Source organism: Tubulanus polymorphus, chromosome 1, assembly GCF_964204645.1.
Source record: "Tubulanus polymorphus chromosome 1, tnTubPoly1.2, whole genome shotgun sequence".
Lineage (NCBI taxonomy): Eukaryota > Metazoa > Nemertea > Palaeonemertea > Tubulaniformes > Tubulanidae > Tubulanus > Tubulanus polymorphus.
In genome coordinates this window covers 4,576,531-4,592,886 of record NC_134025.1, presented here as the reverse complement: position 1 = coordinate 4,592,886, position 16,356 = coordinate 4,576,531, and the positions used below count along the sequence as shown (strand labels likewise).

The 16,356-nt window shown below is 35.4% G+C and overlaps 2 protein-coding genes and 1 non-coding gene across 3 annotated transcripts; 2 read left to right on the top strand and 1 right to left on the bottom strand.

Annotated features, from left to right (window-relative positions):
- Positions 1 to 82: 82 nt before the first annotated feature.
- Positions 83 to 2,332, bottom strand: LOC141915026 (zinc metalloproteinase nas-15-like). Its single transcript, XM_074806400.1, has 9 exons — positions 2,226 to 2,332; positions 2,110 to 2,134; positions 1,697 to 1,741; positions 1,515 to 1,546; positions 1,320 to 1,407; positions 1,071 to 1,215; positions 702 to 880; positions 208 to 435; positions 83 to 124 (listed from the first exon to the last, which is right to left on the bottom strand). The coding sequence occupies exons 1-9, from the start codon at positions 2,280 to 2,282 to the stop codon at positions 120 to 122; spliced, it is 804 nt and encodes a 267-aa protein (XP_074662501.1). The 5' UTR covers positions 2,283 to 2,332; the 3' UTR covers positions 83 to 119.
- A 537-nt stretch (positions 2,333 to 2,869) lies between these two features.
- On the top strand, positions 2,870 to 5,251 carry LOC141909636 (xaa-Arg dipeptidase-like). Its single transcript, XM_074800168.1, has 6 exons — positions 2,870 to 3,259; positions 3,636 to 3,784; positions 3,956 to 4,098; positions 4,179 to 4,333; positions 4,603 to 4,837; positions 4,982 to 5,251. The coding sequence occupies exons 1-6, from the start codon at positions 2,870 to 2,872 to the stop codon at positions 5,137 to 5,139; spliced, it is 1,230 nt and encodes a 409-aa protein (XP_074656269.1). The 3' UTR covers positions 5,140 to 5,251.
- Positions 5,252 to 16,153: 10,902 nt separating this feature from the next.
- LOC141898187 (U5 spliceosomal RNA) lies at positions 16,154 to 16,271 on the top strand. Its single transcript, XR_012618538.1, has one exon. It is a non-coding gene; the product is annotated as a U5 spliceosomal RNA (small nuclear RNA).
- Positions 16,272 to 16,356: the final 85 nt, after the last annotated feature.

The following is a 16,356-nucleotide window of genomic DNA, read 5'->3' as shown; positions in this document are numbered from 1 at the left end:
CCTACCCTTTTTGCACAAGAGAAGAAAGCGAACTGACTAAAAACCAAACACCGAAAACGTAATTAATATGATAAGAATTGGTTTTTATTTTCTGTGAATATCCGACGACAGTGATCTGACTAAACTGAAACAGAACGGAGCGAACATGCAGTAAACGATTAATGACACGCATTGTAACCAGTTCTATCTATGCAATTGTATCAATACCGGTAGGTTTAGGATCACATCCGTACAAGATACGGATTTTTCTGATATCCCATTCACTCGGTTCACTTCTAACGCCGATTTGAGCTGTTGGATCTTTAGGAACAATTGTATCCCGTCCGTTTTTACTCCACCATTTTCTTCCGTAATGCATTAATGAGTTGTAATCGTAAGGAGTATTCAAATTGTCGATATCCATATCCCTGGCTTTGTTGAATTGGCTCCAAACACCTGTGACGCAATGATATTTAAGGAATATCTTCGATTAGTAGGGTAATCAAAGAATGGGCTCTTAAGGAAGATCAAATTCAAACATACGTCAAGAGAAAAGATATAAATTTAGATTCGAAACAAGAAATAGCTTTTCGGTTTAGATTTCGTACCGAAATGGACGTACGATTGGGGAAAGTAAAGGCTTTCAATCTCGAAGCAGAAATTCCCAATATTTATAAATGAAAAGGATGACGTGTAAAAGGAAAAGAATGTTTCATGAATACCTGGATTTATATTCTCATAAACAATAGTAACATAGTCGTCTCGATCAAGTCGGGATTGTTCATGCCATAAACCCAATGAATGCATTGTTTCATGCATGACAGTACCACGACCAGTGCAACCCCGGTCCAATGATAGAGTCTGCCATCCTTCGTTTACCCGGCCTACCTGTGAGTGGCATCTACAGAACAGTTTGCATTGTCTTGTAAATAGATATTTGCTATCAAACACGTCATTCGGGTAAAGTTACTAATTTCAAAATTGTGACGTCATTCCCGACACACTAAATCGTTGAAAATGATTGTCGATTAGATTTTTTAATCAGAGCATCGTTCAAAATTTGAGCCTAGTTCACAAAAAGTAAACCATACCCGCCACTCCTCATAATTCTAACACGCGAGTAGAACTTTCCGTCTTCTGGTATAGCTTTTCTGATAGTGATACATTTGCCTTTCTGATTTATTACATTCACTAAATGCTGCATCGCTGATTCAACTTGGTTTCTTTCATGTTGATCTATAAACATACAAGCCACAGGTGATGGAAAAGAAATAAAAAAGTTAATTCGGCTCTCGGCAAAAATGAAAAAATCAAACATCAATATTTTTCAAATTTTTTACCTAAAGCATAAGGGGCAGTTTCGGCAAATTCATAGATTAAAGTATTTTTTGGCCATCTGTACCACTGATGTTTTCTCATACTTCTGAACTGCGAAGATAGAAATATAACAAAATACACGTATATATCTACTACGTCAGACCATTCATTCAGTCCCAGTCGCTTAGATTTGTCAAATAGTTAAAAGGTCAACTCACGCTGTCAAGGGATATATCGCCTTCAAAATAACCTAAAATTGTCAAAGATTATTTTACACTCTCAGCTAACAAGGTGCTGTCCATCTTTGGAGTATTGACTCTAATCAAACGGTATTATTACGCGGATTGTTTTTCTTAAAATTATTTTGTTTGAATGTGGACTGTGTTTTAATTACGTTTACCTTCTTGTGTTTCTGGGTTATATATGTATTTTCCTGTTCCATCAGCTGAAAAAAAATCTTGATACTTTATATATATATATATGTATATATATATATATATATATATATATATATATATATATATATATATATATATATATATATATATATATATATATATATATATATATATATATATATATATATATATATATATATATATATATATATATATATATATATATATATATATATATATATATATATATATATATATATATATATATATATATATATATATATATATATATATATATATATATATATATATATATATATATATATATATATATATATATATATATATATATATATATATATATATATATATATATATATATATCTACGGAAAAGAATGCTGTAATTCGACTCACCTGTGTTCCGCAGACCGAAAGGTTTCTACAGATAAAAATGCGAATATCAGAAAACATTATGCTATGATATTTCAAATATTAAAGAAACTCATATCATTGGTGAATCTGGACCTTACCCCGTTCACAAAACATATACAGAAAAAGAACACGAGCGGAGACTCAATCGAATTCATGCTTAATACTCTGTCGCCAACAAATTGAATCGGCGATTGTGCTAGAATCCTAGGAAGCACAAACAAATCCACCCAACTAGATATCGCATGAATTTGTTTGATTAATTAATCTATTCTAGTCAGATGAATGTCAGCGATAAAAGAATAACGGATGGCAATCAATTGAAATAAGTTTACCCCGCAATTCATAAAAAAATGTACCTGTCAGTTCTAAGCTGATATGACTGAATCACAAAAATTGATAACCTTCAATTTTCTATTTGGCTTGTTTAAAATTCGTTGTACGTATGGAGTCCTGGGTGCAGTTTCACGAACAAGTTTAAGGCTTAAACGGTTAAGTTTGAATTGTTGTCCTCATTGAAGAAATGAAGTAACCAATGGCAATTACACCAAAAATTTGAGTTTCACTTTTTTGTGAAACTGGGCCCTGGTTTAGCTTTGATAATACTCAGCAATGTACAATGTCAATGAATAATTGGTATTTCAAAAGTCCCGGCGAGTGACAAGTTCCATAATAATGTCGACTACACTGCCGTACCCTGATAAACGTACTCTGTACAGTTGGCATTCACGCACACACAGCCATTATGTCGTGTACAGATATAAACGTACTGAAAGCTGTCGTCTCTTACAGTATTCAACAAAATGAACAGGAATTGGGGGAATTAAGTCAGAAGATTTGGAAAAATCCTGAACTAGGATTCAATGAGTTCGAAGCACATCGAATATTAACAGAGTTTTTGAGAAGACACGGGTTCGAAGTTGAGCAGCACTACATCTTAGAAACAGGGTTCAGATGTAGTTACGGTGTTGATGGTGGAGTGGTGGTTTGTCTTATTTGCGAGTACGATGCATTACCGGAGATAGGGCACGCTTGTGGCCACAATTTGATCGCAGAATGTGGTGCTGGTGCAGCCGTAGCTGTTAAAACGTGTATTGAAAAAGAACTAAAAAATGATCCTGATTTCAAAGGAAAAGTAAGTAGGTCCATTAAGAGAATATATTAGGTTTTAATTGAAAATACGGTTGGAATGATTGGAATATATGCTAGAGGCTATAGTGGTATTAATTTCGAGGACAGAAATGTATTAATTGTAGTGCTGGCCTAGAGTTGAGGTTAAGGAGTTTCTAAAGATAAGTCTGTTGATAAGGTGATCATACGGAATAATATACAAAGCTGATATAAAAATGTACGATACAAACACGAATGGAAAATATTCAAATCAAATTCTTTATTCATATACTTATATGAATATAAATACACATACGTACATGTGTTATCATCATTATTATGATTATTTTGAATATTCTCATATGTTAATATGTTGATATTCATTACGTTTAATCGTATAGGTGATAGTACTGGGTACACCAGCCGAGGAATCATATGGCGGTAAAATTCACATGATACGCGGTGGTGCCCTGGATGGTGTAGATATAGCTATAATGGCTCATCCGTTCGCTCATGAGACAGTTACGCCGGGGGTGATCAGTAGAATTGTGTGCGTATTTCTCTATTTATCTGTTTGGTATTTGAAACTGAAATAAATTAGATTGAAACTGGTTGACGAAATGAGAAGTAAATTTGACGTATCGGTATTCTCCTGGCTAGGATTCTTATATCATTTTTTTCAGACTATTTTTTTCAGACTAATTTGTCGTTTTCATTGTAGAGGAAAAGCTATATTTAGGGGTAAGAGTAGCCACGCAGCTGGAGCTCCATGGGATGGACAGAACGCCCTGGATGCTGCAGTTACTGCCTATCAGAGTCTGGCGTGTTTGAGACAACACATGAAACCTGGCAGTTTCGCACATGGTAAAAATTCAAACACATCGCCACGTTTGATTAATTGACAATCGTTACTATAGATAAATCAAGACTTTACTTTCTTCTAGCAATAATATCGAAGGGTGGAAGTCGAGTGAATGTGATTCCTGATGAGGCGATACTTGAAGTTGCTTATCGAACAACCGATACGAGTTACCTTCGTGAGTTAATCGACAAAGCTAAACTCCGAATGACAGGTGCTGCTTTGGCGACAGAATGCCAGGTATAATGGTTATAACAGTTGTCACGAATATTTGAAAATATGGAAACTAATTTGTAACGATCAATAACAGAGTTCAATTTCGATAGGGAAAATTGAAAAAAAATCTTTTCTTGAATTTGTTTACATTATTATTAACACATGATCGAATGAATCGATGTACACAGTGATATTATTTTACGTTGACTGGTGGTTATTGTATCAAAACATGTATCATTCGATTATTTCTTATCTGTGCCTCTGGATATTTTATTCGATTTTCTACTGAACAGGTTGAGATTAGTTTTGAACACGATAGTGCCTACGATGCTATGATACATAACCACACGCTATGTAAACTGTACGAAGAAAACGGCCGTCAAAACGGTGTAGAGTTTTATGATAAAGATGTTACTCTGGGTTCATCGGACATGGGTAACATTAGTCAGCTGGTTCCGTCTATACATCCCTGTTTTAGTATTGGTACAGACGCTCCAAATCATTCGTACGAATTCACAACAGCGTCAGGTAACGAAATTCTTACTTTTCTCATCACGTACCGCGTCAGATTTCTGATTGAGGTTTGTCGCCTCCCAACCAAATCCAGGTCAGTCTTAATACTGGATGTATTAAGATCAAAGATGCACATCGAAAATTTTCGTTGTTTTTCAGGATCGGCTGAAGCTCAGAAACGAACTCTACAAACCGCTAAATCTTTAGCTATGACAGCAGTGGATGTATTGTTCACTCCTGGGCTGTTACTTCAAATACAGACAGATTTCCGAAATCAGACAACAACGGTTTATCAAACATTTGAGGGAAAAGTGTGAGATGATCGTTGAGATGAATCATGTCCGAAACTTCCCGCGTGTCTCACATTTACTTGTAAATCATAATTGAAGACATATTTTCAATTTTTAGGCATAATGATAATGCTGATAATACATGTAATATACTTATTTTCATTGATATAAATCTAACGAAATTATTGATTTTAATCAATACATAGTATTTTCATTGGAATTTGTTGTATAAGAATAGGGACACGGTGCAAGCCTAAAGGCTGCACGTTTATGAATATAATTAAAGCCCTGTGCCCACGATGTAAGTAGTCAAACTCATTATAACGCCAAAATTCTGGCGGTATAACGAGTGTGGCGTTCTAACGAGCTTTAACTTTTGTCATTGAATACCTACTTCTTCGATTGATTTGGGCTCATCCGGAGATTCTCGAATTGAGAGACTACTTGGTTTGCATATAGCTGCAAAACTTCAACTACATAAAATAAGAGAACGTCAGAATGATATGAGCACTGTTAAAATGACACACTTGAACACGTGATTTTATCCATCATCACTCTTTTGAAATCACTGTGAAAAGTCATGAACATGAATGGAAACGGAAACACTGTCGTTACCAGCACTGCATCTTCAATTGTTACTGAGAATTACTTTTGTCCGCTCAACAGACTCCAATTTACGAAAACATTATTTTCGGATCAGATCTACATCCACTTCCAGTCAGTCGGGCTTAGAGGGCCGCCAGGCTGCAGATTGATCTTGCATTAATCTCATCAGTGTTCATCTCTTGAGGAGATCACTTGAGGAGATTCAATTGGAAAACATTCTATCTAATCCGTGGTCAGTGAGGAATGGACTCTTGCTCAAATTACTGGCTAACTGGTCGATATGAAACAACTACAAGCACTTGAATAAGATTTTATTGAAAAAAAACATCAGGTTTAAACCGATATAAAACAAAAAAACAGAGCCGGACACTCGATAAATCACTATAATAAAATCAAGACTAATCAAATTAATCAACAACAAATGATAAGGTATATTCAACTAACAAAGTATAACATCATTAAAATAAATGTATTGATAATAAAATCCACCAGACATCCGACACTACAAAAACATCTAACACAAAATGGAATTTTCAACTAAACTTTAATAACTTATTAATTTATTTTCAATTTAACTTAACTGTTACACCACACAAAAAAGTGTTGATACTGAACTCCACCCAAACATCCGACCCTCTTAATAAGAACTAATTACAACTTACAACTCGTTATATTAAACAAACATATTTTCAACATACTTTAATTACTTTAATTGATTATATGATTATTCGATTTCATTATACAAATTGTATCATTTGATACTATGATTCACAAATACTACTTAGAACATCGTGTAGCTATACAATACGAACAATGTCTTCGATCCAGGAAATACCACAAATCTGATCAGAGAAATTCAAGATCAAGAAATGACCCTCTTGATCTCCATTAACAATGGCAGACTATCTTAATCAAATCATCAATCGAGCATTCTATGATATCAATCATTTATTTTTGAAGTTAAGGGATTTTTTTAATTATGTGTTTGATTTTATTTGGTTTTGTGTTTGTTTATCATTAATTGAGTCCATAGAATGCTTGTAAGCGATGACAAGAAGAGATCCAAGTCACTGCTAACCATACCTCCTCAGTTGCCAGAAACTGCTCTTCCATTTTCAACAGAAAGCGGTATTTCATACATCGGAAAAACATTTCTAACATGCAATCAATTTCAAAATGATAATTCTCTAACAATATAAGTGGAATTTATTTTCCGGCATAATGTTTCCGGTAACAACAATCTTAATCGGCAAGTTAAAAAGTATTGTAGCTACAAACACTAATTTCTTATTAACACGACTCATAGAATACCAAAAACACCAAAATACCTGACTTTGGAAATAGTATAAGAGGATACTTGATTGTATTGAAGTCATTATCAAGTAAAACTTAATGAAACTTGATTACATTCCATGAAGTATCCAGCATTCTATCATATCTTAAGTAGTTGTTTTTTTGTAATTTTGAATTTGTGTTTTCAGTGGTTTGTATTTCATTGTGTATTTAAGTTTTAAGTGTTTAATTGATTATGCGTAGTTGAGCTGATAGAATGCTGAAATAACATCACAGTAAAGGTCCCTGACTGACCGGTGACTCGCACACTGCAGACGACACATCCTCAGTCAATAAGAAACTGCTCCTTTCTATTTCCAGCAGGGTATTTACCAAATCAGTATTCTATGAATCGTCAAATGTTAAATTATCTATTGAAAGTAGTTTAATTAAACCATGGGCGCGAAAACTAAAGTCCATGTCAAAGGCACTGACTCCAAAAACGAATAGTGTATGGTATAACACTAAGATGGAGACACGCGCAAAGAGACTTAAAACCACTCGGTTTCCTGAATGCTGCGTGCCATCCTACTAAAATCCTCCGCACTAAAACCAGAGACTACCCTCAATGCTAAGTTCACTCTGGAAAGCGCAAGGTAAACAATCTAGAACTAATTTCATTAATTTTTTTCTACATTATTATTACTACTTGAAAGACTAAGTTTAATATTCTATGTTTTCATTTAATTTTATCTTAATTTTTATCTACGTACATTATAAACTAAGTTTTACAATCTTTTTTTTCAAATCCAAACGATTATAAATTTTTTTTCATTAATTTTCCATCATCCACAAAACAATGAATATTCACATTAAGTGAATGGGAGGGGGTTTAGAGGAAACTTGATCTTTAATCGTTTATTATACACATCCTATTGTGCTGCCAACACCGGGCATGTTAGTTTAAAAAAAATAAAAGGGTTTGTTAATACGCTTTGCGCTTTGTGCCTAGGATGCGAATAAAACACTTAAAGATCAAGTAAAATATTGATGAAAGTGAATTGAGTAGTTTAAGGGGAGATGTTTTATGAATGAAAGGAAAACTTATTTTGATTTCACTAGAAAAAGATACCAGATGATGTAAATAGGACTCATACATTACGCACAGATTCACACACAGATTCATACATGCCCAACAAATACACGTATTACAATCACACCTACCTTACACCAACTCCATTTGCATCATACTGCATCTTTTTCATTGTGAATTTCGGGGCCCCTTCTTAAAAATGCGCACTACACTAAACAATTGTTCTCTGATCACTGATATCGTTCGTAAACTCTGCTGCTCCTGCGATTGTTGCTGGTAGTAGACTCTCGGCTGGTAGTAGACTCTCGGCTGGTAGTAGATTCTCGGCTGGTAGTAGACTCTCGGCTGGTAGTAGACTCTCGGCTGGTAGTAGACTCTCGGCTGGTAGTAGACTCTCGGCTGGTAGTAGATTCTTGGCTGGTAGTAGACTCTCGGCTGGTAGTAGACTCTCGGCTGGTAGTAGATTCTCGGCTGGTAGTAGACTCTCGGCGGGTTGATTCTCGGCTGGTAGTAGACTCTCGGCTGGTAGTAAGACTCTCGGCTGGTAGTAAGACTCTCGGCTGGTAGTAAGACTCTCGGCTGGTAGTAGACTCTCCGTTGGTAGTAAGACTCTCGGTTGTAGTAGACGCTCGGCTGGTAGTAGACTCTCCGTTGGTAGTAGGACTCTCGGTTGTAGTAGACTCTCGGTTGTAGTAGACTCTCGGCTGGTAGTAGACTCTCGGCTGGTAGTAGACTCTCGGTTGTAGAAGACTCTCGGCTGGTGGTAGACTCTTGGTTGGTAGTAGACTCTCTGCTGGTAGTAAACTCTCAACTGTAAAAATGACAATGCAAAATGAATCAATAAAATTGTTTGTAAAAGTACCGTATAATTTGATGAGATATTACTGCTTGGATAAAACATTTAACCTAACTATGAAATCAAAATTTCTTACCATGAAATTAACAAGAAACTGATAACCTTCCTTCTATCTTATTGTGGTTACACTGTTGTCTCTGCTGCTCCTAAACTGAATTCTGGCATTACTGAACATCACTGGAACTCTGCTTATCATCTGGAACTCTGCTTATCATCTGGAACTCTGCCTATCATCTGGAACTCTGCCTATCATCTGGAACTCTGCTAACTATCTGCAACTCTGCTGGTTACATTTTGGGATGTTCTGTTGTCTTAACGGTTGCGAAATTCGTCATCAGTGGTTGTTTGGTCATTTCATCTAATGGTTTCATTTTGAAATATTCAGCTGGAAAAAAATGATATTTTTGAGGCGTACAATCTGTTCGAACATCTTATAATTCTACATGGAGAAGTTAAAATTCTGTCTCTGTCGTATACAGTTGCAATAATTGTATTATTGGATCAGTCATTGTCAATAAACCCCCGAATGATTAGTATTAGTAGCATTAGTTAATTACTATTTAAGACAGTGATCATTAAGGTAGATTTCTCCGATACAAGATCAGTTACGTTGATTTGACACAAAGTCCACAGTGTCTTTAAAAAGACATAGAGATCCTACCGAACCTCATTGTCTGAGGAGTTTGATTTTCTTTTGTGCAATATGGAGATACAGATTTTTTTCGGGGCTGTCTATTTCTAGACGATTTTCCTTGATTAGGCGGGAGAAGTACTTATTGAGTTTGTTAAGTTGGGAGCTAATAGCGAGACTAGTAACGTCACCTATTGCTCAGGCACTATAGTCTCTGCGCTCTGATAGGAATAGACAGTACTGAAAGGTGGATTGTGATTTACGAGTTTAAGGCGACTGGTAACCCCACCTATTGCTCTTCACAATCCTACCTTTAGCACTGGAGGAGATTTAGAGTTGGGAGCTATAGGAGGCTGGTAGCGCCACCTATAATTGCTCAGGCACCATCGTCTCTGTGCACTTACCCGATGCTCTGATCAAAGTTTAATGTTTTTTAGTTTAAGGGGAGTTTTTGAGATCTAAGAGCTATAGGAAGGCTGGTAGCGCCACCTATTGCTCGGACACCATCTCCGCCCACTTACCCAAAGCTCTGATTGTATGGTTTAAGTGATTTTGGGAGAGTTTGAGAGGCTGGAAGCACCACCTATTGCTCAGGAATGGTCACCTCTTTGTCTCTGATAAGGCTGAATGCGTGGCTACCACAAGTGGCCAAATGTCAAGTTATTAAGTCATGCACAACTATTGTGATTACTGATTACACAGTCTCATGGATGAAACCAACTTCTTATTGATGCATTTCAAGTGGCACAAAATATGACAGAACACTTTTACTGGGAATCCAGAACTTTTAAACTATGTGGACTAAATATCAGTAAATCGTAAGAAAATATCAACTTGTCATCAAAAAGTGAAGCTTGATTGAAAGAGATCTTGAAATGACTCTTTTTTAAATTGATATTCCACAAAGATTGAGCCTTCAGTAAGAAAACACTTCAAATATTGTCAAAACTCTTGATATTGAGATTCTAGTAACAAAGATTCACGGACTACCCTTGATATATCAATATCATCTAATTGACGATATATCAAAATACTGATAGAAGTGACACAGTAATTAGCAACAAACATTTAGAATTTCACATCATAAGTTTCTCTTAAACTTCATTCTCGGGGATGATATTATCAGAGGACTAGCTCTGAACATAGTGATATACTACAGTGTTTTTCAGTCAATATGAAAAGCACAAAACTTGCAATGATTTTTTTCCATCAAATATAAAAACATAATTGAAGTTTTTCCATCAAAATAAAAACCCAATGTAAAGTGATCCCGTAATTTTGTATCTCGAATTATAGATGAAATAGCGACAACCATTATTCATGCAGGTTTCATCTCAAATATCATCAGTCTGGTTTTCTGAATTCAAACTTAAGGAGTGGTGCAGCAGCTGAAGCTGCAGCAGTAGCAGTAGCAGTAGCACCAAACAAATATAGAAATCATCAAATAATATCGAGAAACACTTTCACATTTAAACTGATGACATTCAGAATACAATACATGTAAATTGAATACATGTGATTAAAACAATGATAATCATTATCCAAATGAGAGTGGAGAGAGTGCCACAAATGAATCAGGACATTCATCTAATACGAGCACGCTGAAAACAGAAACATGCGTTAAATTGAATGAGGCAAACCATTATGTATAAGACATGAATGAGTTCGCGGTGGTCCTTTTCGACCAATTAAACTGACTTTAACTTCTAAAGAATGGTGAAATATTGACTTGTAAATTTGTACTCGGAGAAGTCCCAAAACAGCACCTCACCACTCATTATTTTATCTCTAAACCGGTGTCAGTATTGAACTCAACAGAACTTCAATACGAGTACAAACAAATTAACGGTAAAAATATGTGCAAAATTTGAATGAAGGTAAATTGAATGAAATCGAACCATTTATGCAGAGCAGTAGATAAAATAACTGCTACATAAATTAGTTCACACTAGTGGCCTTGAATTAGACCTGATTGAAACTGATAAATCATTAGAATTGTACTCGGACAAGTCCTGTATTTATTTCAAAAAACGCACTTAATTTTTTTCTAGTTCCTAATCATTCTTATATTGACACTGGTATCACTGATATTTATTATCAGCAAAAATATATTAGGTTAAATTTGAAGTGAAGTGTCAAAACGTAAAAACCTTTCACTCTCAATAACTTTTATTTCAGTGATTTCTATTTCTGATTGTTTGGTGCAAATGTAATCAATTAGAATATTCTAAATAATCAGACATTTTTTATCTTGACTGAATCCTGCTCCAAGGTTGCGCAGTTTTGTATTAAATGGATAGAACCAGTTTAAATTTCTACTTAATGTCAATTAACATAAATATCAATATTCAATATTGAAATAAATTTTTCCGAACTGTAATCTAATTTGATTCATTCATGGAATTTCATTTCAAAACAGTGAATTCGAACGTAAGAAATTCGCTTGATTTTCTGAGAAACAATAGTATTGTATCAGAAAAATAATCAAAAAGTGAGGAGTAAATTCAATTGATTCCTTTTCAAAATTAAGATATAACTACCACGGAAACAAAGATGGAATGACGATTCTTTTACGATAAATTTTCACAAGATTCAGACCACTGACTAAGATTATATTTAGATTCGAAATTACACGAACAAAATGAGAAACTTCAATTGATTCAATTCAACTTTTTAACTTCACTTCTAAAAGCATTTGATCATCATCAATATTGAAATATTGGTGTATAAAAATATTGGATTGATTGTGAATCTTTTGCAAAAAAGTGATTTCATTAACTAAGATGGAATGATGAGTCTTCTTCAGAAGATCAAGATTTCAATATAAATTCTCTAAGTTGACCTTAATGTGCCTAACACTTACTGGGAATCCAGAACTTTCAAACAAGTAAAACTAAATATCAACTCCACATCAAAATATGAGGCTTCATTAAAAGAGATCTTGATGATTCTTTTTTAAATTGAGATTGAGAAACTGGTAAGAAAATATTTGGAATATTGCAAATACTTAAGCGATTACGATATCAAGTAAAAAAAGACTGAACACCTCGAGATTATACGCATTTCTACAGAGAAAATTAACAAATTAATTCAAAGAATTTTTCATTAAGAATTTATTTCAAATTAAGGAATTATGACATAGGAACTTTGATGATAAAATGAAATAAAACAGAGCTTGCGGAGATGATCTCATTATACGTAGAGGCACAAGACAAGCGTGCTAACCACTGAACCAATAGAACTTAAGTCTAATTAGTCAGTGGTTAAACAGCGCTTGATTTCGTTATACAAAATACTATGAGAAACTAATAACTGTTTTAAACAGTTTCTAGTTTCTATAATACAGCTTTAACAGAGCTCACAGAGACAATTTGAACTTTGTTAGTAGGATTTAGGGGGGGAATCTAGCGATCAAACTAATGGTTATACACCTTCATATAATCTTTTCAGTCAAACAAACTGTAAGAACTAATATTCTATAGTACATTCTATCCTATATTGAGTCACATGATTTCTCTATCACAGAACTTTATAAAGATGATGTTTGATACTTTTTAATACTAGTGAGACTATGATTAGTTAGTACACGTAGCCAAGTGAACTAGCGTCCACTCAACTAGTGACTAAACAGCTTATGAAATACTATAGCGAGACAACTTATTTTCAGACATTGCAAGCGTGCTCAACATTAGACCTAGAGAACAAGTCAACTAGGCCAAAATATACAACTTTTAACACTTACACATTTCAGAACAGATACTGAATTCAAAACAACTTACAATGATTTAAGGCAAGCTCACTCAACCACTTACCATTTATAAGACTATTACTGATTAAAAACTATATTAAATTACTGCTTGGCAGATGTAATAAGAATTTACTTACATATTTACGAAGCAATAGTTCGCATATTTCTATCTTAACACATGAGTAAAACTAATATAGGCTATATTAATTCCAGCACAGAGCTAACAGGGACAAGATCTTTTTTTGAACGTATTTTGTTAGCAAGATTTTGGCCCAATAGAGGTTTTGTTATGAGACTGATAAAGAGAAAAGTCGTTTTACGATCTTTTCCTTTAAGTTTTCTTATCTGAAGTAATGATTGTGAACTCGTGCGGTGCAGACACAGAACATCGTTTAACGATTTTGTGTCATTTGGATGATTTTATTCTTTTCATTTTCAGTTAGATATTAGGCGTTAGAAATTTAAGTTTTTTTAGATGAGCTTTTAAAAAAGCTTTTCAACACCTCATTTATGTGTATTTTTACATGTTCTATTTTTGGGTTTTGTAAACCCTGTGGCGCTCCACTCTCTCCTATCCCTCCCGGAATAGAAAAAAAATCAAACTTAGCTTTTTTTTATATTGCGACAATCATCAACTGGGACGTAGTGTAGATCAACTGCAAGGTAGTGTGGATCAACTGCGAGGTAGTGTGGATCAACTGGTGGTTCCACGATGCGTCTGCCTGATTCTTCTGGTAGTATTTATGAACATCACTGTGCTTATTCTCCATGGAATCTTCCGTTGGTCTCGCAACATTAGTTATCGTCTATATTGATTTTGAAATATTCAGCTGGAAAGAAATGATATTTTTGAGGCGTACAATCCGTTCGAACATCTTATTATTTTACATGGAGAAGTTAAAATCCGTCTCGGTCGTTTACAATTGCAATAATTGTATTATTTGATCAGTCATTGTCAATAAACCCCCGATTGATTAGTATTAGTAGCGTTAGTTAATCACTATTTAAGACAGTGATCATTAACGTAGATTTCTCTACTAGATCAGTTAACGTTGATTTGGTACAAAGTCCACAGTGTCTTTAAAAAGACATTGAGATCCTACTGAACCTCTTTGTCTGAGGAGTTTGATTTTCTTTTGACATTTTTTCGGGGCTGTCTATTTTCAGACGATTTTCTTTGATTAGACGGGAAAAGGACTTATTGGAGTTTGTTAAGTTGGGAGCTAATAGAGAGACTGGTAATGCCACCTATTGCTCAGGCCCTTTAGTCTCTGCGCTCTGATAGGAATAGACAGTACTAAAAGGTGGATTGTGATTTACGAGTTCTAGGCGACTGGTAACGCCACCTATTGCTCGTCACCATCCTACCTTTAGCACTGGAGGAGAATGAGAGTTGGGAGCTATAGGAAGGCTGGTAGCGCCACCTATTATTGCTCAGGCTCCATAGTCTCTGCGCACTTACCCGATGCTCTGATCAAAGTTTAATGTATTTTTAGTTTTAGGGGAGTTTTTGAGATCTAAGAGTTATAGGAAGGCTGGTTGCGCCACCTATTGCTCGGACACCATCTCCGCACACTTACCCAAAGCTCTGATTGTATGGTTTAAGTGATTTTGGGAGAGTTTGAGAGGCTGGTAGCGCCACCTATTGCTCAGGAATGGTCTACTCTTTGTCTCTGATAAGGCTGAATGCGTGGCTACCACAAGTGGCCAAGTGTCAAGTCAAGCACAACTCACTGTGATTAGTGTTTACAGTCTCATGGATGAAACCAACTTGTCATCAAAAAGTGAAGCTTTGATTGAAAGAGATCTTGAAATGACTCTTTTTGAAATTGCGATTCTAAAAACAAAGATCGAGCCTTCAATAAGAAAACACTTCAAATATTGTCAAAGCTCTTGATATTGAGATTCTAGTAACAAAGATTCACTGACTAAACTTGGTATAATAATATCTGCTAATTGACGATATATCAAGATACTGATAGAAGTGACACAGTAATTAGCAACAAACATTTAGAATTTCACATCATAAGTTTTGTGCCCTTTTCTATTTTCACCTACAAAGACAATTGGCTCGAGGTAACAGGTTGGCATGGCTGAGTGTTTCAGTGATAAGAGTTCATAAAGTCTGAAAATGTTTCCTTGAGCTCGGAGGGGGGGGGGGTGGTGGATCCAGTTGGACTTGTACAAGTCGGTCAAATTTTTTTAGAGGGCTTTTTTCTATTTTTCCTACAAAGCGAATTGGCGCATTTCAGTGCGGTAGTGTCCATGGCCTCTCGTGCTATAACGAGTTTACACAAATCCCTGACAAAAAGGAGGGTCCAAATCGGACGGAGATATCAGGGAAATACCAGTTTCAACCGCTGGAGCTCTTGACTGGCTTCAGAGATACTGCCATGTCTGACAGATGATGGGCCTTTTATACTCGAAGTCGGCCTTTAAAACAGAATATAGATTTGAAACGCGCCTGAAGATAGAAGCCGCTCTGGAGTGTTGCGCTCACGCGGGGGTCGCAGGTGTCACAACTCGCGTGTGCCGAGTGTGAGTCGTCCACCTAGTCGGAGATTTACGGAATTTACCGAGTGCTCACGGAAAACGAGATACCATCATCATAAATATAATCATATATTTGTAACTGTAGCATCATTGCTTGTTGATTGATCTAATTAAGTGTAATACAAATTTGGATAAAATTTCGAGTGAAATCTGTGGAAACTTCTGGCTAAAAGACCGATTTTGTAGCAGAACCTATCTATATTACTCGACAGTAAAACACCATGTTTAAAGGCAATGGAGGTCGAGGCCGGGGTATAAATACCTCGAGGACTCAGGGTACAGGTACTCAGGTTTCTCTTCAACCACGTTTAAATCTTTCGCCTTTTACTAAAGATTTCCGTGGAGAGGAACAATCAATGAGTCTATAGACTATTTTTGAAGCCCTCCTTACTAGGCGGGTAACATATACCAATAATATACGCATCATATTGACCACGACCTACGGCATACCGATTTCTCGTTTACGAATATGTCCAGCCTTAGAC